The sequence below is a fragment of the Python bivittatus genome, unplaced genomic scaffold, assembly GCF_059951505.1.
Source record: "Python bivittatus isolate LINGU-HERP-01145 unplaced genomic scaffold, Pbiv_v1 ctg000610_np1212, whole genome shotgun sequence".
NCBI lineage: Eukaryota > Metazoa > Chordata > Lepidosauria > Squamata > Pythonidae > Python > Python bivittatus.
The window spans coordinates 34,764,671-34,790,411 of NW_028277088.1; the positions used below are offsets into that span (position 1 = coordinate 34,764,671).

General features: G+C 35.9%; 1 protein-coding gene across 7 annotated transcripts in view; it reads right to left on the reverse strand.

The window, feature by feature from the left end:
- TBC1D5 (TBC1 domain family member 5) overlaps positions 1-25,741 on the reverse strand; it is a 294,380-nt gene that overhangs the window by 127,540 nt on the left and 141,099 nt on the right. For all 7 annotated transcript variants that reach the window (XM_088150763.1, XM_088150764.1, XM_088150760.1 and 4 more), the window contains 3 exons: positions 7,193-7,301; positions 1,430-1,519; positions 1,268-1,339 (listed from right to left, as the gene is read on the reverse strand). In XM_088150763.1, the coding sequence (XP_088006889.1) occupies positions 1,268-1,339; positions 1,430-1,519; positions 7,193-7,301 (271 nt within the window). The remainder of the gene's footprint in view (positions 1-1,267; positions 1,340-1,429; positions 1,520-7,192; positions 7,302-25,741) is intronic.

The window sequence follows — 25,741 nt, forward strand, 5'->3', positions numbered from 1 at the left end:
GAATATTTCAAAACTGAACCTTGTAATTCTCACAAGGTTAGAAAATTGAATATAGTACTCCTTGGTATGTCTTTTCCTCTTACAGTCCTTATAGTCCTAGAGGAAGTTCTAGATGTCTCCATTTAATTCTTATCTATTTCATATTTTCTTATGTAAATCTTGAAAGGTTTAGAAAACATTTAAATTCTTGTTAAATGTATGAATCTGCAATATCTTCATTTGAGAATAAATTTTCAAGGAGAAAATAAATTCTGCTCCTAGAGGAGAAAAAATACATTTATCTGCCACACTATAGTTCAAGATGATTCCAGTCTTGGTCACTACATGATCAACTTGGTAATACAAGTGGAACAATTAGAAAATTTTATTTATTTATTTATTTATTAGACTTGTCCTCGCCCATCTCCCCACAATGGGGGACTCTGGGCGGTTTACATCAAATTAAAACCATAAATACATAATTAAAAGTGATAAAAAGAGAACCATCCTGGATTCTGGAATGCAACATTTTTAATATGAAAGACTGGAAAGCTGTAAGCTCTTGACGAAAAGAAAAACTTCTATGCAGGTGTTCTTTAACTATGATGAGATTTAAATTGATGTGTGATATTCCATTTTCCTTTTGAAAAACTAGTGAAAAACGTATCTTTAGAGATCATTCTATTACTCTAATAGTTAAAAGCATGGAATACTACGCATATAAGATGCTAGTGGACAAAATAATTCCACAAATGACATTTAAAGCTCTATGGGTCTACTCGATAGGCCTTCAACTGCTGATATAGAGCTGTTTAATTTCTTTTGAGAAACAAAAATAGAATGGTAGAGATGGGGAATTATAATATTTTGCCTATTTTTATAAAAGACAAATCATATACGTATTTTAACAGCACTACAAGTGGCATTAGGTAACAGTATTATTCTATATTTTACAAAATTCCATTAGACGTATGATTGTTTTTTTTCAGTGGAAATCATTTTCAAGAGAGCAATTTTTTATTTTAATCTAATTAAATTGTTCATCCTGCACCACCATGATGAGATAGCATAGCAGGACTTTGGGGGTGGGGGGGTGTTGATGGCGCACAAGCAAACAAAATAGTTCTTAGTGTCTTATTACTTTTTAAATTTTTTAATAGACATGCAATATGCACAGAGAACCTTGCTACTGAATGGCCTAAATGTTTAATAAGTTAATTAACTTCTAAATCACACTTTTAAAATAATTGGTTATATACTCAAAAAATACAAATGGAACCAAGATTACCCCTTCATCCTGTGAAAGTGGGTTGTTGATCATTAAGTCTTGCTGTCCAGCTTTCCGAGGATTTGTAATATGCTGTAGATAGGAACAAGGCATTAGCTGCATTTCAGGCATAATGAAAATATGAAATCAAAAAGAAGTAAATTTCTTTTAAGCCTTACTTACAATTTCTTTTATATTATTGTACATTGCTCTTAATTTTATCGTTTTTGTGATCCAATGATTTCTATCAGAGGGTAGAACATTCAGAAATAGCTGCAAAATAAAAAAAACTGGTTAGAAAAATAAGCAGAATTTTTAACTTCGCAGTATTTCATAAATAGCATTTTTTTTTTCTCTAGAAGAGTGAAATAAATTTACTTACAATGGGTAGTCACTTGAATTTTATCTGCCAAATATACCAAACTACTAAAACAAATTGCCTATAATGCTTGAACACTTGGGTACTATTTTAGGTCAATCATTCTTCAAGATTAATGGGAAAAACGAATCATATTATGTTAACTAATAACAAAGTTGAAAATAAGCTGCTTCAACATGTTCATCATATAGTCAAAGCATCTCTCATACATAACTGATCTTACCATATATTGTTCCTTTTCTTCTATAGTTCAAGTGGTAATTCCAAAGGTAGGACTTGCAGATTAAATAGTTTAAAGTTTTCAGACTCCTCAAAACATTTAAGTTTTTGAAACAGTGGGTATCACTTTATGCTCTCACAGGAGATTATGAATTCCAAAATATATAAATTAAATAAAAACACCAATTTATATAATTAAAGGTCTTATTATAATATACATGTTATATATAAATATAACCAAAATTTTAAGAGGTCTCATAGGAGAATACAGAATTTGTTAAAGATTTGGCTACTGTATTAGATTTTAGTAATTTTAATTTTTTAAAATTTTTATTTCAAAATTCAGCAATCTAACAGCAATACTGATCCTTGCTATAATGGACCAAGCTAGCACTTAGCTTCTTATAGTTCCTTCTAAAATAAGTAAGAATTGTTGTTTACTTTTTAAAAACTTTTGAAACTCTTATTATTTCATTTGTTAACAATGACAAGGTCACGCTCTGTTCACATTTATTCTATTCTATCATTAGTATAACCTTGGAGCCTAGTACAGTGGTACCTCGGTTCATGAACGCTTCTGTTCACGAACAATTCGGTTCGCGACCAGCACCGTTCGCAAAATTTTGCTTCCTTTCGCGAACTCCGCATCGGGTGCCGAACAGGATCTGCGGCCATTTTCCCTGCCGTGACATGTGGCCATGGCTTCCTGTAGCCGAGATCACGGTTGCAGACAGACACTGGCTGTGAAGCTTTTTGGTGTGCTTTTTAGCATGGCTCCAAAGAAAGTGCAGAGCAAGCATGGTGGTAAAAAGAAAGTGCAGAGCAAGCATGGTAAGAATAAGGTTTTGAAAAAAAACACCATTGAATTGAAGAAGGAAATTGTAGAAAAGCATGAGTGTGGTATTCGTATGACTGATCTGGGCTCGGAGTACAAGATGGCGAAGTTGACAATCTCGACTATTTTGAAGAATAAAGATGCCATCAAAGGAGCTGATGTGGCAAAAGGAGTAACGACATTAACCAAGCAGAGAACACAAGTGCTGGAAGAGGTGGAAAAACTTTTGTTAGTGTGGTTGAATGAGAAACAGCTGGCAGGTGATAGCGTTAGTGAAGCTATGATCTGTGAAAAAGCCAGGAAATTGCACAGTGATTTACTGTAAAAAAAACCCTCTACAAGCGCAACAAGTGAAGAATTTAAAGCCAGCAGAGGCTGGTTTGGTAAATTCCGCAAGAGAAGTGGCATCCACAGTGTGACAAGACATGGTGAGCTTCCAGTTCTGACAAGGCCGCTGCAGAAGCCTACAAGAAAGAATTCGCAGAATTCATGAAGACGGAAGGATACATCGCTCAGCAAGTGTTCAACTGCGATGAAACAGGGCTCTTCTGGATGCAGAAATTATGCAGTGCAGGAAAAAACAAGTGACATTAGACAGATTTTTTGCCAAAACTCAGCCTCCAGCTAAGAGGCAAAGAAGAGAGGAAGCCCCTGAAGGAGATCTCCCCAATGTCCTTTTGGAGGGGGACTCTCCCTCCAAACAATAACCGCCTCCCCACCCGCCTTCCTGTCCTCCACGCCTCAAGCAAGGTTAGCGTTCTCTCTCTTCATACTGTACTGTACTGTACTTTGTTTCATATTTTTGTGGTTTAAAAAAAAATACATATGGTTCAGAACGGATTAAACTTATTTACATTGAACCTTATGGGAAAATTTGATTCGGTTGGCGACCAAAATCGGTTGGCGACCAAATTCGTAGGGGTCAGAACGGATTAACCATATTTACATTGAACCTTATGGGAAAATTTGATTCGGGTTGCAACCAATTCAGGTCACGACCAGAGTCACGGAACGAATTAAGTTCGTGACCCGAGGTACCACTGTATTCTTCATTTTGAAGGTATTAGGTATCAGACAGAAATATATAACTCAAAGCTCACCCTTGGTGAAACCCCCAAAAGTTTTAATGAATTCTAATTTTTACTGTGACATTATTATAATTATTATTACAGGTAGTCCTCATTTAGCAACAGCAATTGGGACCAAGAACTCAGTCATTAAGTGAAGAGGTCACTAAGTGAAACAGCTACTGTGCTTATGATCTTACTTCAGCTTTCCTTTGCTTTACGGACCTGCGAAGGTTGTAAATGTGAGGATTGGTTGTAAAGTTACTTTTTCATCACTGTAGTAACTGCGGTCACTAAACAAGGCAGTCACTAAACAAAGACTATTATTATTATTATTATTATTATTATTATTATTATTATTCCTTTTTTATATATAACTCAAGGCAGTGAACAGCTAATACTCCCGCCTCCTCTTTTCCCCACAACAATCCTATGAGATGGGTTGGGCTGAGAGAGAGGAACTGGCCCAAAGTCACTTAGCTAGCTTTCATGCCTAGGGCAGGCCTAGAACTCACAGTCTCCTCCTCTAGGCCAGTACCTTGACTACTACATCAAACTGGCTCTCATAAACCAGAAAAGACTAAATATCGGAGAATCATCATAACCATTATATTTACTTTTAATTAAATGTAAATGAAAAGTAAATGAAAATAACTAAACTAAACTAAACTAAACTAAACTAAACTAAACTAAACTAAACTAAACTAAACTAAACTAAACTAAACTAAACTAAACTAAACTAAACTAAGCTTTCATCCTGGCACCAATCGCTGTTTTTCAAAATGCGGCCCTAAATTGCGAATGAAATTTGTTCCTCACACTGAATCTGGTAGCTAGCCTGGAAACAATATGCCCCCCCCCCTTAAATTAGGCACAAGCATTTCTTCCTTGTGTTTGAGCATAAATAATAATTATGGGTTGGCACACAAGCCTTTCTTCACAATTCTTCCCTGTACTACTCTCTGCTTAGCCCACATAATCTAGGACCAGAATTTTCTTTCTCTCTTCTCCTGACCAACATGGCTGCTTTGTTTTCCTGGAGAATCTATAGACCTAAGAAAGAAGTCTTTATATCCAGTAAGACAGGAATAGTGACTAGTGGCCCTTTGGATATTGATCCAAGAATTCTTCACTATTAGTAATCTCCACTGCTTGAATTCAAAGCATGTTTTCATGTGTAATATAGACAGTCCTCTACTTATGTACAGGTTATGTTCCAAGAGGCTGTTTGTAAGTCCATTTTGTTCATAAGTCCAACCAAGTAAAAAGTAAAAAAAAGAGAAGGAGGCAGGGCAATGGTGCAGGCAGAGGAGCCCTGTCTTCTGTTGCCAATGTGAGGAAGGATAGCCCACAGACTGTGGAGAGTGTAGTGGGATGAGCCAGTGCAGCACAGCATGCTCTGTCACTGGGCGAGGCAGGAGAGGTGGCAGTGGCTCCCAGGGCAATGGTGTTAGCTGTGTGGGAGGAGCTGATCAGGGTGGTGGCAGAACTGGAGGAAGCAGAGGGACAAGGGATTCTGGAGACACAGTGTGCGCTCTGCAGCTCGCATTGGAAACTGCTGGCCCTTTGCGAGGCCTTACAGGAAGAAGGCTGAAGATCACAGCCTCCCAACACATGACAGGTTAGGATCAGGCAGCACCCATTCTGCCACCACCCTGAACAGCTCCTCCTGCATAACTGAGACCTTTGCCCTGGGAGCCACTGCCCCCCTCATGCCTCGCCCACGACGGAATGCACCATGCCCCACCAGCTCATCCCACTGTGCTCTCCACAGTCTGTGGGCTATCGCTCCTCACATTGGCAGCAGAAGACAGGGCTCCTCTGCTCACACGCTGCCCTGCCTCCTGCCTTCTCCTCTTTTTGGAGTTGGAATTCTGAACAGGTTTGTTCATATCGGCGAAAGTTCATAACTCGAAAGTTCATAAGTAGAGGCTGTCTGTACAGACAACTGTGGATTTTCTATTTCAGCTTTAATATCTCAAAATGATTGCTTGTTTCATAATGGTTTCATAGGAGTTGCTGATTCTGTATCTACCTGTGAGGTCGAAATATGGAATTTAAATATTGTAGAAAGTGCTATAAATATCTCAAGTCAAGCATAAACTTTTAGCCAGCTTTTAAATTGTTTAGAGTACATATTTAATAAGCCCACCCCCCCATTTCCCTTTTTTTAAAGTATATTTATCTTTTTTACACATTTCTGGTTTCCTTCAATATTATTGGCATCTAAGTAATATTTTTGGAACAAATAGTTGAAATGTTGTATTTCCTAATAGGTGATAAGGCAAGCTTCCACTCAGTATCCTTGTTATGCCAGAATCACTTTTTGCTATATCAGCTACTTCCAGTCCCTACATAATTAAGTCGTTTAGTGCTCAAGTGGCTTGAGAACTTCAGTCCATCCTTGAATTTGTAATCAAAAGTTTGATAGCCTGCATTTACAGTCATTTTCCAGTATCCATGACCAATTAATAAGTTATGCACTTTATATTCAGTTTACTATACAATACAATACTTCTAATTTCTTATGCTTAGTTTCTTTTCCATTCTCCCCTCTCAGTATGTCATATCCAACATCTTACACCATTTTTCTGATTCATAATTTTCTTAACACAACTTGCTATTTCCATAAGGCCTCCATTATTTAATGGGGAAAAATTAACCTCCTCTATTTTTCCATTTCTATTTCTTTTCAGTCTGTTATAGTAATTAGCTGATCTATGCCCTGACCCAACATATTTATCAAAATGTTTTCCCCTTTTTAACATACATACAATTGTTTATATTAAAAATAAAATCTATATTAATTGAATTAGACTGATAAGCAATTTTTTACATTTTAGAATAGTTATTGCCATTTTTGCTTAAACACAGTTCCAAAATCTGCTGTGTGTGCTTGGACTTCTGTAAAAAGCCTGTTAACTTCCGCATCCATCTTGACATATATATAAATTTGCTTTGAATATCTAAGTGAACGGCACATAGTAGTGTAACAGGACTACTATATTTTGTAATATAGATCTTTGAATATAATTATATATTGCAGCCACTACTACTTTGACTTAAAACTTTACTAGTTCTTGTTGACCAAGAAAAATATTTGTTCTTTTTTTCCTCTCAATATTTCAGAAGCAAGGATGGATATTTAATTATTCTAACAGATAAGTTACATTTAAGTATATTTTCATGATCATTCAAATACTTTGTTAAAACAAATTTTCCATCAAAAATATCTGACAAGTCATCTTCTCTCAAAACTGTCCATTTTTATTTCAGCTACAAGTATCTCAAATTAATTCCTGTCTTGTACATGGTAACTCATAAGAATACCTGACTGAAATTTCTTGGAAAATGCTACAATTCTTTACACTAGCAATCTTCAAGTGCATCAGGTAATGTGGTGATTTATTACAAGTACAAGCTGTAAATAAGTATTTTCTTCTTACCTTCCAGCAAACACTACGGAACCTGCTGCTTCTCAGCTGCCCATTAATCCCCTTCAGCCGTATCGTTGCCAAGTAATTGTTGTTTACAAATAATTCTTCCCATTCTTTACTACATGGAACAAACAGGAGAACAGAACTTAAAATTATTATTAAAGACTTAGCTAAGTGAGAAGCAATGTAACATGAAGTAATTTGGGGTAAACAAAAGAAAAGGAAGTTTTAAATGTATATATTTAGCAGTGCGCTATTTCTAAACGCATGGTTGTCTTTTTGGACACATTTCTTCCCTGAATTTAATGAATATGTAGATCACTGTAATTATGCCAGCAACTGAAATTCATAATGTCTGTGGAGGCTATTCCATTTCCTCTAAAACGTTAGCAGTGCAGCTCAGTGAATAAACAAGAAAAATGAATATTAATATAAGCACATTTGGGTTTCACCCATAGATGAAACAGTACCTATTTAAAAGGACACTTTACTCCAAAATTATGGATCAGAGAAGTATAGCTTTGACTGTTAGTTCTTCACATGATACATTTGCTTAAATGATGCTTCTTTTCTTCATGATATCAAGCTGGGCAGTTAAGCATCATAGAAGATGACTTCTGTTAACTTTTAGTGCTATTTACTATTGCAATCTCTTTTACTTCTTTCTACATGAACAGTTTTAAAATTTTAACAGGTGCTAGCATTTTTTTTTAAATTGAAATAAAACCCCTCACTGTATAAACTGTTAAAAGCAAGCTTGAATACCTTGCAGTACCTACGGCTGGCTAGATAAACAACCTAAATATGCCTCCCAGGCACAAAGACACCAGGGGCCTAACACCTGTGCTTCATTAATATACAAGTAAATCTACTCTACTGGGAAACAATTGGAAATTAATTGTCTCAAACCATTTAGAGAATTTGAATACAAGAGTGAAACTGTATTTCTTCTATTTTTCACAGAACACTACCACTCACCTGAGAATCTAAAATGAAATAGCCCAAAGATTTTCTTTATTCACTAAAATGTCAAAGATAAGGTAAGCAAAGCAAAACAAAACAAAACCAATTTATCAGGTATGTATATAAGTAAAACTGAGAGAATACTTGGTGTTTGGAGGAAGCAAAGTGAAGTTATAAAATTACATCGTGACAGCAGAATGTTACTTATGTCCAGCTAGGCGGCAGCACTCAGCCAATCTTGGGTTATCTACAAAAAGAGCTAAATAGAACTAGAACAGGTTAATATTTTGTTGGGAGATCACTAGGAAATCCTGTGGCTGTAGGCTAGATAGGAAAGTAAAAAAACATTTTGGGAAGAAGACAATAGCAAACCACTTCTGTATTTTGGCCATGAAAACCACATACATGCTCATGTCATCACCAGTCAAGGTGGCAATATAGGCATTGTATTTGTGTGGTACATTTAAAAAAAAAATGTTTTTGTTCTATACTGCTCTTATTTATTTTGACTAATAAGTGAAGTTTAGATTTTTAGGATCAGATAATATCTATTTTGAACACAAATCCCAAAAGTCAATTTCCAATTACAGAGAAAGTTTGTTCACTTGATCTTTCTGTTTCTCACTATACAACAACTGGGAAAATATTCTCTGGAAACAACAACTAAAAACCAAATGAGAATCCCTTAGTTTCTGGGACATTTGTATATTAATTTTATTCCCCATCAGTAAGAAAAATTCAGGCAAATGCTTGAACTTTCTTGTCTGTATATTTTGATTAAAGCTTTTATCTACAAGATGGGGGAAATCATTTGGAATTAACCCAAATATTGGGACATCTCATTCTAGTACCCCAAAGATAGTTCTATATAAAAATTGTGTCTTAAAGTTTTATATTCCTGAAAGATGTGAATGGGTCTTTAGTTTGGAATCTTTAACAGCCATACTTTTAAACTAAAACTATCAAGTTAGGCTCTTTAAATTCATGTTGAACAAATGAATGTTTAATTTCCTGGAAAAAGTAAAGCATTGCATCTTACCATCTATACATAATTTAGAGAGTGATATTCATTTTATATTGATTTTATGTTGAAGTGTCTTGTTTAATATTTGTTACAATGTTACACAATTGTTTAAATAACTTTTCTTCTTAGTTAAGCATCCTCTGAGTTTAATTTGCTGTGGTCTATTAAGTACCCTATATATTTCATGGATATCCTGCTGCTTTTGAAAATAGCTAAAATAATGCATTTCCTTCAAATGTCAATGTTCAAGATGTTGGGAAGATACCCACACAGAATTTTATTGAGAGTAAAACAAAACATTCTCTTTGAAAACTCACCATTTTGATTGTGTTTTGAGTAGCAGGAACTGCTGCTACTGGCTAGTACTGAATTGAAGTAAAGTATATGTGGAGGTATGGAGCACTAAGTCAAAGCAGCAGTTACTAAGCACATGGATCAAGGTTGAAGTATGCACTGTGCTCTGTTACTGTTTCTGCTTAGAGAGAAAACTGTTATTTTCTAAATTATTTGTTATGGCAAAAGAATTAATGTGAGTGGGTTGATACGTTTTGTGTTCTGTTTTCCTTAGCAACCACATAAGGTACAAAAGGAAACAGGTAAACAAAAATAAAAGCAATAAATGCAAAGAAGGCATTAAATGTTACTCTGTTTCATGCATGTATTATTAATGCTACTGAGATTTTAAAGTGAAAAGGAGGGTGAAAAGTGTGACACTTGTGTCATTTACTTTGAAGAAGGCAGTGGTGTGGACCTCCTCAACAAGTCTTTTTGAAGGAAAGGATGTGGAGGAGGAGGAAGGGGTTTATATGAACTTTTTTCAGTCAGACTTCAGGTCTAGGCACTGAGACAGCATTGACCACATTTGTAGATGACCGCTGGCAGAACTGAGATGGTGTATATCCTGCTTCATCTCTCACTGGTGTTCAGTATTACTGATCATGTCATCCTTCTGGACTGTCTTAGGGGTTGGGAGGCGGGTGGGGGGAGTGCAGTGATTCTCCTCCTTTCTCCCAGGACAATTCTAGATGGTGTTGGTAGATGAGAGAGATCCAACCCAAGTCCCCTGCTTTGTAGGGTCCCATATGACTTGACACTTTCTTCACTTTTATTCAAGATCGTCATGAGGCCACTGGTAGTGTCATTTCACCAGTATGGAGTTAGGTATTATACCCAGCTTTTACTCTCAACCCCTGGCTGAACAAGCAATGATATGAAGGTCCTGTCCTGGTGTCTAGAAGCTAGAAGGTTCTGGATGGGAAGAAACTGGCTTAGGCTCAAGCCTATCAAGACTAAGTAGCTTTGGTTTTAAGGACCTACTGGTCATTGTGACGTACCATCTTTAGCTCTCACTTGGGTGGCACTACCACAGGTAGAACTGGTATGTAATTTGGAGGTCTTCCTGGACTCTGACCCTGCTCAATATGCAGGTGGCAGCCATGACCAGGAGGGCCTTTGCACAAATTCATCTTGTGCACCAACAGTGCCCCTTCCTGAATTGGGAGACACTTCTCATAATCACTAATGTTCTAGTCATGTCCTGTTTAGTCTATTGAAATGAGTTCTACTCTTGAAGACCACCCAAAAACTCCAACTCGTCTAAAATGCAACTGTGCCAGTAGTTATGGGCATTTCCTGCTTTGCCCATGTAACACCACTGCTTTGCAAGCTGCACTGGTTACCAATGAGCTTCCAGGTGCAATTTAAGGTGTTGTCGCCAATGAAGCACTTCATGCCTCAAGATCTGGTTACCTATGGGCCACTTTTCTCACGTTTCTGCCTGACCAGTAAGACCTAGATATGGTGATATACTCTAGGTCTAGCTATAAAACACTGTAACATAGGCATAATATATTCCTGGTGATCAACATCAGCTAATAAGTGGACCATTGTACTCTGTACCAACTGCAGTTTCTGAGTGGTCTCAAAAAAAAAAAAACTATGTAGATTTATTGAGTTGGTGTTGTACAATCTATGCATTGTTTTCTGCATAGAAATTTAATACTTGTTAATACTTTTCAGTATTGGCTTATGTGTCTTACTGATAAGCTTTGAGAGTAATATTATTTGGAGAATCTGGCAAAATAATAGTAGCGATCTTGAGATGTTTTATTTTTGCTATTGGAATGTAAATGTTACTTATGCAGTAAAAAAGGCTCAATATGTTCTTTCATATTCTTCAGTGGGCAAGTGGTAATCCATATTCTTCCCTAACTTGACAAGTGGATTTTTTTTTAAATGTGGGGTTTTAAATATTTAAACCCCACATTGGAAATAATGGAAGTGCATTTGTTGACTATGTTCACACTGATCTTCTGGCTGGAGGTAAGTGAAGAAAACAAAACAAAGCCAGACTCTTTTGCTTGTTTAAAACGTGGTGTCAAACTTTGGTTTATTAAAAGTTGCAAAGATTTCTCTGTTGCAGTAATACATTTGGTAGAGGGTGGACTTTTCTGGTAATAGATTTTAATATCTCAGTTTGAAATGTTCTGATGAAATATTCGAAGTGATGCGGGGACATATCTCTACTGATCCTTATAACTCACAGAATATTGGGACAACTGAAAAAATATGTTGTCTATTTTCAAGCATAATTGTTCTTGTTAACTCCTATGCAGATTCAGAACACAAACAAAAGAAAGTAATATAACAGCCCTGGATAAACGCTCATGATTGCCTCCCCTATGGTATAAATATTGATTTTTCATCCACCTATTCAATTCTGTTCTCCAGTTCTGCTCCAACCACAGCTTATCTACAGGGTTGTTCAACACAAAATATTTCAAAGGGAGATATGATTAAATGGTGGTGTTCCCAGGCTTCCTAAGAAGCTCTGATAAAATTCCAGTCTATCACTCTCTAGTGAAACAGTCACTGCACACAAGTCACTAACCCTCTTTTTGTGTATGAAACAGCCTATCAAGCTCAATAACCTCAAAGGATCATTATCACTCCACTCTATGATGCCTCTTTTTGCTTTTTGTAATGCTGCTTCTCAGAGCAACATGGACTTTTCCCTGCCAGGAGCCTAGGAAGTGAAAAAGTCAGCCAATTCTTCCCCAGTGATCACTTCAATACTGGTTTTACCAACTTCACCCTTTAGACAAATGACTTTTTGCAAAACATAGCCTTTGAAACTTTCACAGGAAATTTAGTAGAAATATGTAAGGCACATTAAACCCGGCCCCAGAAACAGGAAATGCTTTAGCATTAGGATTGCAGGTGCCAAGATCAACCAGATAAACACAGTTATCTATAATTACTTCATTTTTAGCTTAAGTCACAGGTAATGAGGGAACTCAGTCTCGAAAAGGCAATTAAGAACTGTACACAGTCTGCTTTCTGTACAAAGAAAAATATTTTAGAAATTGTTCAAGGTGTCATCTTTTTAAATTCTTGATAGATAATCTTTTTTAATATAATATTCAAATAATGACTAGCCTCACAATTATTTCAGAAGATCAGAGGAAAAGCCTGCTACAGATATTGGTAAAAATCATGATCAAGCTCTAAAATACTCCAGGAAATTTAAATCTTTAAAATTATCCCTGAAAATTGTATTACGTGATCACTTCATAATTATTATATATAATTTATATACAATATTAAGTAAGAATAAACTAGGTATTCCAAAACAAAGTTCAACCCATATTAAAAAAAAATCTTCATTTTTTTAAACTGAGTATTTCCAATTCTTTCAATTCAAATGATTGTGAAAAAGTAGCAAATACTTTCTGGTTTTCCATTTATTTAAAGCTTTGCATTTTTCTGTGGAAAAATTTAACACAGAGATAGAAATGGATTCTTAAGTGCCCATCACACTGCTATAAGAATGGAACCTTTGGGGAGACAGAATATCTCAGGCTTTTAAAATAAACCCTGGCACTTAACATATGATTACAGGCATAGGATGGGAATATGTAACTTATTTATTTATATTTATATGCAAGTATAAAAGCACAACAAACAATAAGAACCAGCTCAACAGTACATCAATTAAAATACCTACTGGCTCCGAAGCCAGTTTTATTGGTTTTCCTGAAGAGTATTGGGGTATGTACTAACTGCGCACCTGGGGAGAGGGTATTCCAAAGTGAAAGTGCTGCAAAGCAGTGAAACATTATCTCAAATAGAGGGCACATAAGATCCCTTCACCAAATGAGAGTACAGGACAAGACAGGTCTCTTTGAAGGGACATTCCTGGAGATACCTGGGAATCAAGCCATGAAAGGCTTTATAGGTTAAAACCAGCAACTACTGTAAACCTATTGGAAGACAATGCGGACTCATATAAGCAATATTACATAGTTATAACAGCTCTCACCTCTAAGAAGCAATCCACACATTTTGCAATAACTGTATTTTCCAAGTAGTCTTCAACGGCAGCTGCATATAAAACACACTGCAGTACTCAACCTCAGAGATAATGAGTTACTATCATGAAGGCCTTTTGCTCCAAACAAAGCCTCAACTGGCACACCAATTAAAGCTGGGTTAGGGTACCCTGCTGCCAATCCAGGAGTAGCTGTGAGAGATGGACCTGGTCCTTTGGGGAAGTGCAATCCTGTCCAGAGCTACCTCTGGGGTTGATAGATGAATTTTGGATAAACAATAGTTTATTGTCCTCCAGGCTTCAAGCTGTGTTTGTTTCATTTCAACCAGAATCCCACAGCCTCCAAAAGTCAATAGGAACTGACCTACCTTTGTCAAAGACCATTATGCCACCATGTGAAAATACATGCACTGAATTTGTAAATTTGGGAAGAAGCATTTCTATTTAAGCTTTCCAGGTAATACAAAAAGTTCACAAGTGTAATTGTAAACTAACAATGCAGAGGTTGCCAAACCGAATCTCTCCCACTGCAGAAGCTTTGTATGTCTCTATAGTTATAACAAAAGTCACCAAGCATGCTGCAAGAATCAAAACTTTCAACCCAATGATGCTGCTAACTTCAGAAGGCATGATTTCATGTTAGTTCTTTCAGGTACAAGGTTTTTCTGCATAAAACCTTTTTAAATGGAATTTGATCACAGCCAATAACTGAACACCACCACAAAAATCAATATAGGAGAGTTGTTTCATAAAGCCTATACAATTCCAACATTTCTTGAGCACTATCATATGAAGCAAATATAAAAAGGAATTCTCTTGAATTAAATATATATCTACAAAAAAAGTGTAAACACAATGGCACTACTGAATGCTACAGAATTCTTGAAGATAAAAGATAAAAATTTGCAGCAAGAATGTAGTGTTTAAAAACCAACAGCATTTGCAGACCCTTAAACTACTTAACTTGGCCAGCAGTGTTCCCAAGGTTCTGCAGCAGCTGTTCTTGTTTTTTAGGTCACTAAAAACCTTATGGATTAGTTTAATTCTCAAATGATCAAATGCCAGAATGATTACAATTTAAACAAGAACAATTCAACACCCCAGAAACATGGTACGATTTAAATGTCAGTTTCAATCACACTGGCCCTCTAGATCAGAGTTTTGAATTAAAAAATGCTGGTGAAACAGAATGTCCCTGGTTTTTTTATGCCCACAGTATTTCAGAACATTTAATAAATATTTTAATTATACTTACTTTAGTAATGAACAATTGATGGTATTCACCGGTAGGTCAATATTTGCTGAAACTTAAAACATCCTTGACCAAGACATGAGCATAACGTATTTAAGATATTAAAGATGTAGAATTTATTGAAATAAACACTTCTTTAAAAATATAGCCATAGGAGAATGAACTCTGTAACTTAAAGATTTTTATTATTTTTGTTGCGTGGGATTTTGTGCCAATATTATTCCTGGAAGTTCTCAGGTCAAACACATGTGGCTTCCTCCCTGCAGAGTGACTCGTAGAAAGGGACCAACCTTATGCTGTCACAGCTTGCGTTAAGACTGTGAATCTGCCCTGTTTCACAATTGTTCATTATATATCATACACTACAGCAGAGAGAAGACAACATGCTTGTGTATTAGGACATGTACAGCAACACTAGCTAGGCCCTACTGTCCTCTTTGTGGCCTTTGTTTCTTCCATGTTCAGGCCCATGGGCAAGAAACAAAAATCCAAGCATATTGCTCACATGGAGAGTATACTCTGTATTTCTACACTGCTATTTCTCACACGTGTATTCTTTATATTAGAATTATGAGCAGGAACTCTTCCCAAAGGTTACTCCAATGTTTGATTTCTTCCCTGGGTTAACATTATTATCTAATTTTACTCCAATATACTGAACAGGTGTTTCATAAAAGAGAATAATTCACTAATGCACCTGGAGAGATTTGGAAGTGTAGACAAAACTGGCCCATTTAATGAAAAAAGAAATAATTGCACTAATATAATAAATACAGATAAGAGGGACTAAATAAAAGGAACTCCTTGAGCAATCATGTAATACTTTTTCGGATGGGATCTGTATCCACAACATTCTCAAAGGGCAACAATTTTATTCTGGGTAAATATTATAGCAACGCTTCCCTTGTAATTTGCACAATGTTACGCACTTGCCTTAGAGAGCTTCCCTTTCATATATACTCTTACAATCTTACCTATTTTAAACAAAAGATTGTAATGCCCAAAGTGTGATTGCATTGAGTGTAATTTATTGAACAGAATTTTTCAAAGAAATTTGCTGTATAGAAAAAGAGAGGGCTGTACACATAAAGCCAACTGGCAGAAGCAGGAAAAATTTCTTCCTAAATAGTAACAAACCTAGATTCACAAGAAGACTTATGACTCTTTGATAACTCAGCCTGAAAACCATGTAACCAGCTTGCCTGCCATTCCTTCTTACTGACTTTTTCTTGATGGAATTAGAATGTATACTCTAGTTACCTGCAAGATCTGTCTGCCTAACTTTGTGTCACTTGTCATTATTAGCAGAAATGGACAACATTGTTTTGTTTTACAAGATCAAAAGCTGAGCTAAAGTACCATGAAATGGTATGTAGCCTGAATTAACCAAAGAAGAGCTTTTCTGGATCATCCAGAAGCTTACTTAATCCAGCATTTGGTTTCAAGTAGAGCTTGCGAGGGAATTGAGAAGGAGTCAAAATCCCATGTCTGGGATAACAAAAGGCCCTCACATTATTTTAAATATACCAGTATGTACCTCCAACCCACCTGGGAACAACCTGGCCTTGCCTGAAGGCAGGGCTACATACTGTATTCATGTAAAAGTTTATGGACATGGAATCATTCAGCAAGACTTCTTCTGTTACTTTTAAAAAACAGACCAGACAAGACAATCAATTTGCTCCAGCAATAACATGGAGCAGTAAGAAGGGATAGAATAATCAAAGAGGATCTATTTGTTAAGCAATAGGGACAGTGTTAAAAAACACTGCATTTGTTCAATAAGTAATTCTCTGGAAGCGGTGCCTCAAACAGTAGGGGAAAATGAATTTCAATACATTGTCTTCACTTAAAAAAATAAAATGACTGAAAACAGACAATATTTTTTCTATTAAATCCAGTGATATGTAAACTTCATACATAAATAATTTTTGGATGAGCATATTACATCTGTGCATATAAAGATGTTGGTTCTGTACAAATTGTTACATGTGACTGCGTTTATTTACATTTAAAATGATAAAGAATGATAAGACCAATAGAATTTGGAATTTATAGCACAATTAATAACCAAGATAAAGATTTTCCCTCTCCAATAAGCTCTAAAACTAGAAAGCCTTTTGTTAACAGTGTGCTTTTTTCACTTTGAGATATGTCTATTTTTAAGAAACAAACAATAAAAAAACCCCACATAGATACTTCTATTTAAAAAAATTATATGACAACTGACTTTAGCTTGGTTTAATGCTTAAAAGATATAAATCACAAATAGTTCAAACAAATTTAAATGGAAGCTCCTACTCATAGCTACATTCCTTGACACTAACCAAATACTTGCTTGAATGATCTATGAAAGAGAAAGGAAGAAGAGATCCAAAGAGGTGGATGACTCTATTGCCTCAAAATATGACTTAGGTTGAAAGAATGCCAATACAATGTCTTCTTACTCTATTCAACCTTTGAAGAAATCTTGCTGCATCATTTAGGCACCAGCATCTGCCTTCATCTGTCCTTTCTTCCTAATGCTTTTTAAACCTGGCTACTACACAAGGGTTCAGCAAGACTGGCATTGCAAAGCCAGTTCTTCTTACATATGAATGGTATACTTCAGTGGTACTAGAAACATGATGAGTCCATATTACATGGAGCAAAGCCTGCAACTTAGACTCAAACCTTTTGCATAGCTCTCTCTGTAGGCTACTAATTTATTCAGAAAATTATTGTATAATGTGTCAGAAAATAAGAAAAAAGTAATATAAATATGACAAATAAATATTTACTAGAATATCACTCAAGCTAAATTCAATTGAGGTTAATGTAAATATTTTAAGTACTACATATAAAATATAATTTATAATCTTTAAAAATATTTTCCCTTAAAGTTACTGTCCATTGAATAAAATAAAGGCCTAATTCAAATGACTACTTTAAAAAAATAAAAATAGATATATTATTGGTATATATTAGTATATATTGAAGAAAATACCTCTGAAATGCTAAAAGTTAAAAATCCTCACCTTCACTTTTATTTCATAGGTCACTGTTATATTATCTAATAAGATAATTAAAAACATGCAAGCAGCTGGTACTGCGGCTAAACAGATTAATGTAATAGTCTGTAGTCATATGTGCTGGCAAGAGGTTCACCTCTTTGGCGAGGAGAAGGTCAGCTGCCCTTGGGAAGGAGAGAAAGACAGCATTTCTACCTTCTAGTGGTATTACATTGCAAAAGATGAAATTCATGGTTTGCTGACTAAAAGATCAAAGTTTAATTAAAGGGACATATGATTTTCCAAAATTATTAGCTGGGTTTTGTGTACAAAGGATAGAAACATTCTTTTGCAAAATATCACAAATTCAAATCTAATAAAAACAAATCAGATATGTTCAAGAATAACTTGATTATTGATTGTATTGTCTGGTATTAAGATCTTTCATGGAGATATTGCTCTAGATTTGCCTGTCTATAGAAGCTGAAAAGAGAACGAGTGAAGATCCACAGTGGGCAACTTTGAAAGATGCACATCTATAGGAGAATTTAACCATCTAAAACTAATAGGCTTACCTGCTATACCTAGATATTTTAAATTCTTTGCTATTAGTTCTATTCTGTCTTAAATTGTTATATACTTTAAATTGGTTTAAATGCATGCATGGGGCATATTTGAGAAGATTTTCTCTTGCTTTAAAAATGCTAAAAAAACTTGTCACAATTGAATGAAAAACTGCTATGTATAAGAAGCCATCACTCGGCTAATTTACAGCAGTATTGCCGCAATGGGTCAAGTTTCTAAATGAGAAGACAAACTTGTATTAAGAATATCAACAAGATTAAGGCAGCCAATAATACTGATACAGTATGATGCAAATTATAGTGAACTATGGTTTGTACTGTTACAGGCTTTGTGTACGTGTGCGTACAGCTATGTAGAAGCCCATAAATAATCACTAAACAACCCTAACCAATTCCAGTTTCGTACTTGATCAGGACAGATTTGATCAGTTAGGATGGATACTTGTAGTGAATAGAATGGATTATGGAATGAAGCTAAGATTGAAGTGCATTCACTCCATTCAATCAGAAAACTGCAACCAGATTGATAATCAAGTCAATTATAAGGAAAAAGTAATTCCTGTGTTACAGCAATTTCACTGGTTAGGAGTGAACGTAATCCTTACAACGTAAGGATTGTGAAGATCAGATTTCCTGAAGAATCTCTAACTCCTCTATGGATTTGCTCATCTTCAAAATCTTCCATAGATTTTAAAGTCCCACCACCATTTGCAATGCAACTGGAGGCAATATGAAATAAGACTTTGGAATTCCAATGTAGCCTGCCTGTTACTTTATTCTTCCGCTATATGGCAAAATCCTTTCAATATTTTTTAAAATAGATTTTTGGCCTGTCTGCAAGAATTTCTCTGATATTCTGGTTGACTGATCCATATTTACCTGCTCTTTTATTTAGGAATGATTATTTAATATTAATATTGCATGCTATGCTTTTACATTTGTTGCCCCTTAATAATAATTATGTTGGAAACTGGACAAAATACACAGACTTTATGTTCTAAAATACTTAGCTGCAAAAAATGCAGGTAAGGCAAAAATTGGTGTGTGTACTGCAGCCATTAAGAAGCACATACATTTAGACAGAAGCAGCCAAAAACTGTAAGAGCTACTATTTATTTGTGGTAGATTATAATAAATAAATATACAGATCAATAAGAAGAATTTCAAAAGGCAGATGCCAACTTAAATCTTCTAGCCATCTCTCTGCAAACTTCTTTTCATAATGAATCACTGATTGACTCATCTTTTAAATGAAAGGGGCAAATAAGTTCTTTCAAAACTCACTTCAGATTGATAAGCTAAACATTCAGGCTACAATCCTAGATGCTTAGTTATGAAATATACTAATAAAGGCATTTACCTCACAGTGTACAACATGGAATGAGGAAAACATGAATATGTAGATAATAACCAATTCCTACAATTATAAGCATACATATTATTTTTCAGATTTCTCTACATCAAATTCAAAATGGCATAATAAAAACAGTAACATGCTTTGGACAGTATATACAAATAAATGTGCTGATTTGTAAAGATTGGTCTTCTAGTTTCATTCATTATGGTAACAATTTCAATTATTTTCAAAGCTTGCTTAGAAGACACTGGAGATTTGACCAATTTCTATTTCTCCATTATTAATTTTTTACACAATTATACTTCATTTTAATGTTAACATTTCCACATTCCTGCTCATCAAGCTCTCTTCTGTTCTTTGCAATGTAATTTGTAACTTGGAGCCAGCAATTTACAGCTCGCCTCATTATATGTTTGGAGTTACTTGTTACTGAGCATAAAATATTCATTTCACACCTTAAATGCTGTAATGCTACTTAATAGCAGTGCCAGGTTTGCCAACTATTAAAAGCCAAGGTTTTTTTCTTCTTTAATATACTGTATGACCTAGCTCTATCATTTTCACTTTCTAATTGTAACAATAAATTAATACTATACACTGCAATAAAGGCTGGCATTATTTTATGGTTTAGTATGATTTTAGCATTGTTATTCCTTGCAACTTAATTCTGTACCACAAGTGTTATTCAGTGATCTCATAACCAAGACACATTCATAAGATATTTTAGAACTGTAACACTTGTCTATGCGACAGGAGAAAAAGGCTAACTGCAATCTTATACATGTATCAATGAACAAATATGTTTCATTTTTTTCAATGGAGCAGACCATTATGTACAGAGGAATCCTTGTACAATGTACTGAAATGAAAACTAAATTTGTATTTCCTAATTCTCCAAAAAGTTAACTCCAATCTAACATTAATGTAACACAACAAACAAAAGTGGGTAAAACAGTTCATATTCCCTCCAGCTTTGAAGTTGGATAGACAGAATCCAGTGGGATGATGGAGATAGCAGATACCGTCACAAGATGGTATCTGAGTAGTGGATTCAGGTCATAGTCAATACCTCTTCGCAGGAAGTAGAAGCTCTGGCACTCTTGAAAGCGGTGTTGGTATGGCTTCTCCTCAAGGGTCTACCTTGGATCTCCTATTACTAAACACTGTCATCCTATATCTAACCTCCTTTGTGGAGGAAGTTGTAAAAAAGTGATGGGGCAACCAGTGCAGTTCACAAAGTAGCGTCACATGGTTGTACTGAAATGAGCCCATAATTATTCATGCAGTTGCATTCTAGACCAGCTCTAAGTTTCCAAGTAGTTTTCAAAGGCAGTCCTATGTAGAGCACATTATAGTCTACAAAGGAGCTAACTAGGGCATAGGTTTCCATAAGAAGGGTCTGTGGTCCAGAAAAGGGTACAACTGGAGCACAAGATGAATCTGTGCAAAGCCCTTCTAGCCAGATTCCAAGTGGAGACTAAGTCTTCTGTTAAATTGCTCCTCAGAGCCTCAAGAACCTCCCCAAGCACTGACTTCCAGGGGAGTGATGACAGATTGAAGATAACTCCGTTTTTGTGGAGATGACGACCGCGGTGGTTAAGAGGAGCCGGCAAAAAGTCCAGTACTTCAGAACCATCTCCGGACAAAGGAGATGACCGGATCACCCACAAGTACCGTTACAGAGGCTCCCTGGGAAGAGACTGCAATTTAGCGATCTCTAATGGGTTGAGCACTTTGGAGTCACAGGGAACATCAAGGCCAAGCCACAGTTCAGAGCCTCTAAAGAGACACTAGATTTGCTTTCACTTCCTCTTTTAATTAACATCAGAAATTACTTATTAGCCATTTACTCAGAAATTAACAACCTTCTGAAAGGCAAGTTGCTGTACACCAGGAGTACAGTTAAGGGGCTGGATGGATTTGAAAGAATAGTTTTTTTATGGACTGTTTTAAATTTTATAAAAATACAGCAGATGATTTTGGAATTAACTGTAAGAAAACTTATTGTGGGAAAGTTTTGGCTCTGAAAATAAACAAAAGATAAGACTGGGCTTTGAAGGTTAACTAGAGGGAACCAGGGAGCAATTCAAGGAAAAGATACTTCCTAACATAATGGAGGAACATTGTTTTACTATAAAAAAATTTAAATTTGTCTGGCAACAATGTGTTCAGGACTTATTTTTAAAATTGGATCTAATAGAAGTTACAGAAGCAGAAAAGATTCTACTGGATAAAACAGAAGCTGAGGATGATTTGAATAGTGATTTTAAAATGAACTGTAAAGAATTGCCAGACTAAAGAAGAGATACAGAAGATATAGGAAAAGATGTTGTGGATTTGAAAATGGACTTAAAAATATTTGACTACAAGAGTGACATGGAGAAAGAAATTGTAATGGATATCTAAACTATCTTGCTGATGTTTTAACAATTAAAAGGGATATCCTGATAATAAATCAGAAGATTGACTTGGAGTGTTATCTTATTTTGGATCCACAAAAGGGAAGTACTAAATCTCTGAAGTTGCTACTGAAAAAAGACAAGGAGAAAACGATAAAAAATCACTATGTGGGACTTTATTTGAAGAAGTGACTGAAGATTAAGCCTTGTAAGAAGAAGACAAAGGAGTTCAAAGTGGACTTATTTGACTAGGTTAAATTGTATAAATTTTGATTTTGGGTTGTTATTATTGGAATCCTTTTTTTTGACCAGGACTGCAAAACAATATAAAGATTTCTTCATATGGGGGATAAATCTTTTACCTCCTTCTTGTTAGAGAAAGTTATGGGTTAGAATGTAAAAGGGACTTACTGGATCTAGTTTAAAATACATATGTTGCTATTATTGATATTCTTTATACCTATGGGGATAAACTTTTATGTCTTACTTATTAGAAAAAGTTTTAAGTCAAAATGCAAAATAGAATTGTTAACCTGATAACATATAGGTTACTACTACTGGTACTCTTAATGCTTTTGCTGAGTAAGACTGATGAATCTTTCTATAATTTGGTTATTGTTTAGTGATGAGAAATGGGAAGAAGAGGCTTTTAAAAAAATTTTCTGTAATATTAGAGAAGGTGTTAAGTTACTGTAAATGCTTATAGTTGTTTGGAGGGAGGGGAGGGTCATTTTTCATATGTCTTTCTTTTTCTTTTCTTTTTGTTCTCTTTCTTCTTCTTCTTTGTTTGTATATCTTTTCTAATTCTGTATTAGCTTTTAATTATATAAAATTCTAATAAAGATATTATTAAGGAAAAAAAAAAAAAAACTTCCCAAGGACTTTCTGAAAACCAATTAGATGCATCAGTGCCTGAGGCTCTGACTGAAAAAGGTCCTGCCTTCCTTCAGGGGAGAGCAATACTGGAAAACTCTAGGTTAACTACAGAATGATCTGACCATAACAAAGGATAGATGTTATTGTGCCCCAGCATATATATAGCAACTGCCCCAAGACAAAACTCAGATCCAGAATGTGACTAGCAAAGTTCACCAAACTAGCTACAAGGTTCAATGTTTTGGCTATGGCATACAAAGCCTAAAGAGTGAGATCAGTGTATTATCAGATCACGTACATACAGACATGGTTGATCACTGACATTGACTGCGGAAGTCCTGCTATATAAATAGAGGACAACTGAATACCATCTGGCAGCTACTTGCAGATGGGTCTTCTTTGTCATGGCAAGCATGCTCTGGAGTGCTCTCCATCCTGAAATTCTGGAGATGCCTACCATAATATATCTCAGGACACTATTGAAAACTTGTTTCTTCAAGTATCTCCAGTCTGAATGTTGGAAAAATGTCCCTTAATCATGATGGTAGATTTACCACCAAGGTTCACCCATATACATATATTTATTTATTTTATTTATTTGCTGGATTTCTCCCCCGCCCATCTCCCCCACAATAGGGGACTCTGGGCGACTTACAAAAAACATTAAAATTATAAATATATCTAAAACACATATATACATGTGTCTTATTCCTTACTTTATACATTAAGGGACAAATATGGAAAGTCAGAAAGAGAGTAAATATGAATGTCAGCAGGAATCAGGATAATGCCCTCCTGCACCAGATTACAAAATGTCCAGGGGGAACAGACACAATAATTATGGGAAACTTCAACAACCTGTGAATCAGAGAAAACTGCTCAGTCCCAAACATTCTCCAGTGGTCCTGCTGACATTCATATTTACTCTTTATTTTCTAGAAAATTGAATGAGCAAGGAGATTGGCTCTCCAAAATTTAATCCTAACAGTAAGGAAGAGCTGCTTGAAGCAGTAAAAGTAGTGTGAACTTTGGAAGGAAGAAACATTGGAGCAAAGTTGTATATCTACACTAAATTTTAGGACAGCCAATTTCAACAAGAGAAGTACTAAGCAGATATTAGATAGAAATCTTCAGAACAAAGGTAGTTCAGGAGAATTTCTGAAAAAATAAAATAAAGATAATGGTGGGCTATTCTAATGAGAAAAAAAATGAGGGCAGTTTAGGAAATAGTTGTGGATGCACAGTGAGCTTTCAATTGAACTAAGAGTTAAAACTGACATGTGTAGGAAATGAAAGATGAGCATAATCACCAAGGGGCTGTACCATCAAGTAGCACATACAGTACTATGCAAAAGTTTTAGGCAGGTGTGAAAAAATGCTGTAAAGTAAGAATGCTTTCAAAAATATATATTGTAATTACTTATGTTTATCAATTTACAAAATGCAAAGTGAGCAAGCAGAAGAAAAACCCAAATCAAATCAATATTTGGTGTGACCACCCTTTGCCTTCAAAACAGCATCAATTCTTCTAGGTACACTTGCACACAGTTTTTGAAGGAACTCGGCAGGTAGGTTGTTCCAAACATCTTGGAGAACTAAACACAGATCTCCTGTGGATGTAGGCTGTCTCAAATCCTTCTGTCTTTTCATGTAATCCCAGACAGACTCGATGATGTTGAGATCAGGGCTCTATGGGAGCCAAACCATCACTTCCAGGAGTCCTTCTTTATGCTGAAGATAGTTCTTAATGACATTGGATGCATGTTTGGGGTCGTTGTCCTACTGCAGAATAAATTTGGGGCCAATCACACGCTTCCCTGATGGTATGGCATGATGAATAAGTATCTGCCTGTATTTCTTAGCATTGAAGACACCACTGATCCTGACCAAATCTCCAACTCCATTTGCAGAAATGCAGCCCCAAACTTGCAAGGAACCTCCACCATGCTTCCCTGTTGCCTGCAGACACTCATTATTGTACCACTCTCCAGCCCTTCGGTGAACAAACTGCCTCCTGCTACAGCCAAATATTTCAAATTTTGACTCATCAGTCCAGAGCACCTGCTGCCATTTTTCTGCACCCCAGTGTTCCTATGTTTCCATGCATAGTTGAGTTGCTTAGTCTTGTTTCCACGTCAGAGGTATGGCTTTTTGGCTGCAATTCTTCCACGAAGACCACTTCTGGCCAGACTTCTCTGGACAGTAGATGGGTTTACCTGAGTCCCACTGGTTTCTGCCAGTTTTGTGCTGATGGCACTGCCGGACATCTTCCAGTGTTGAAGGGAAGTAAGCATGATGTGTCTTCCATCTGCTGCATTAAATTTCCTTGTCCGACCACTATATCTACAATCCTCAACGTTGCCCATTTCTTTGTGCTTCTTCAAAAGAGCTTGAACAGCACATCTTGAAACCCCAGTCTGCTTTGAAATTTTTGCCTGGGAGAGAACCTGCTGATGCAGTATAACTACCTTGTGTCTTGTTGCTCTGCTCAGTCTTGCCATGGTGGATGACCTATGACATGAAACTGTGTTCCACAACCTCACCTTAGTAGAAGAGTTTGGCTGTTCCCCACCCAGTTTTAAGCCTCCTACATAGCTGCTTCTGTTTCAGTTAATGACTGTGTTTCAACCTACATATGAAACTGATGATCATTAGCACTTGCTTGGTATAATTGGTTAATCATACACCTGACTCTAATCCTACAAGATCTCTGACTTTGTGCAAGTGTACAAAGTGTGCAAGTGTAAGAATTTATGCTGGTTTGAAGCCAAAGGATAGTCACA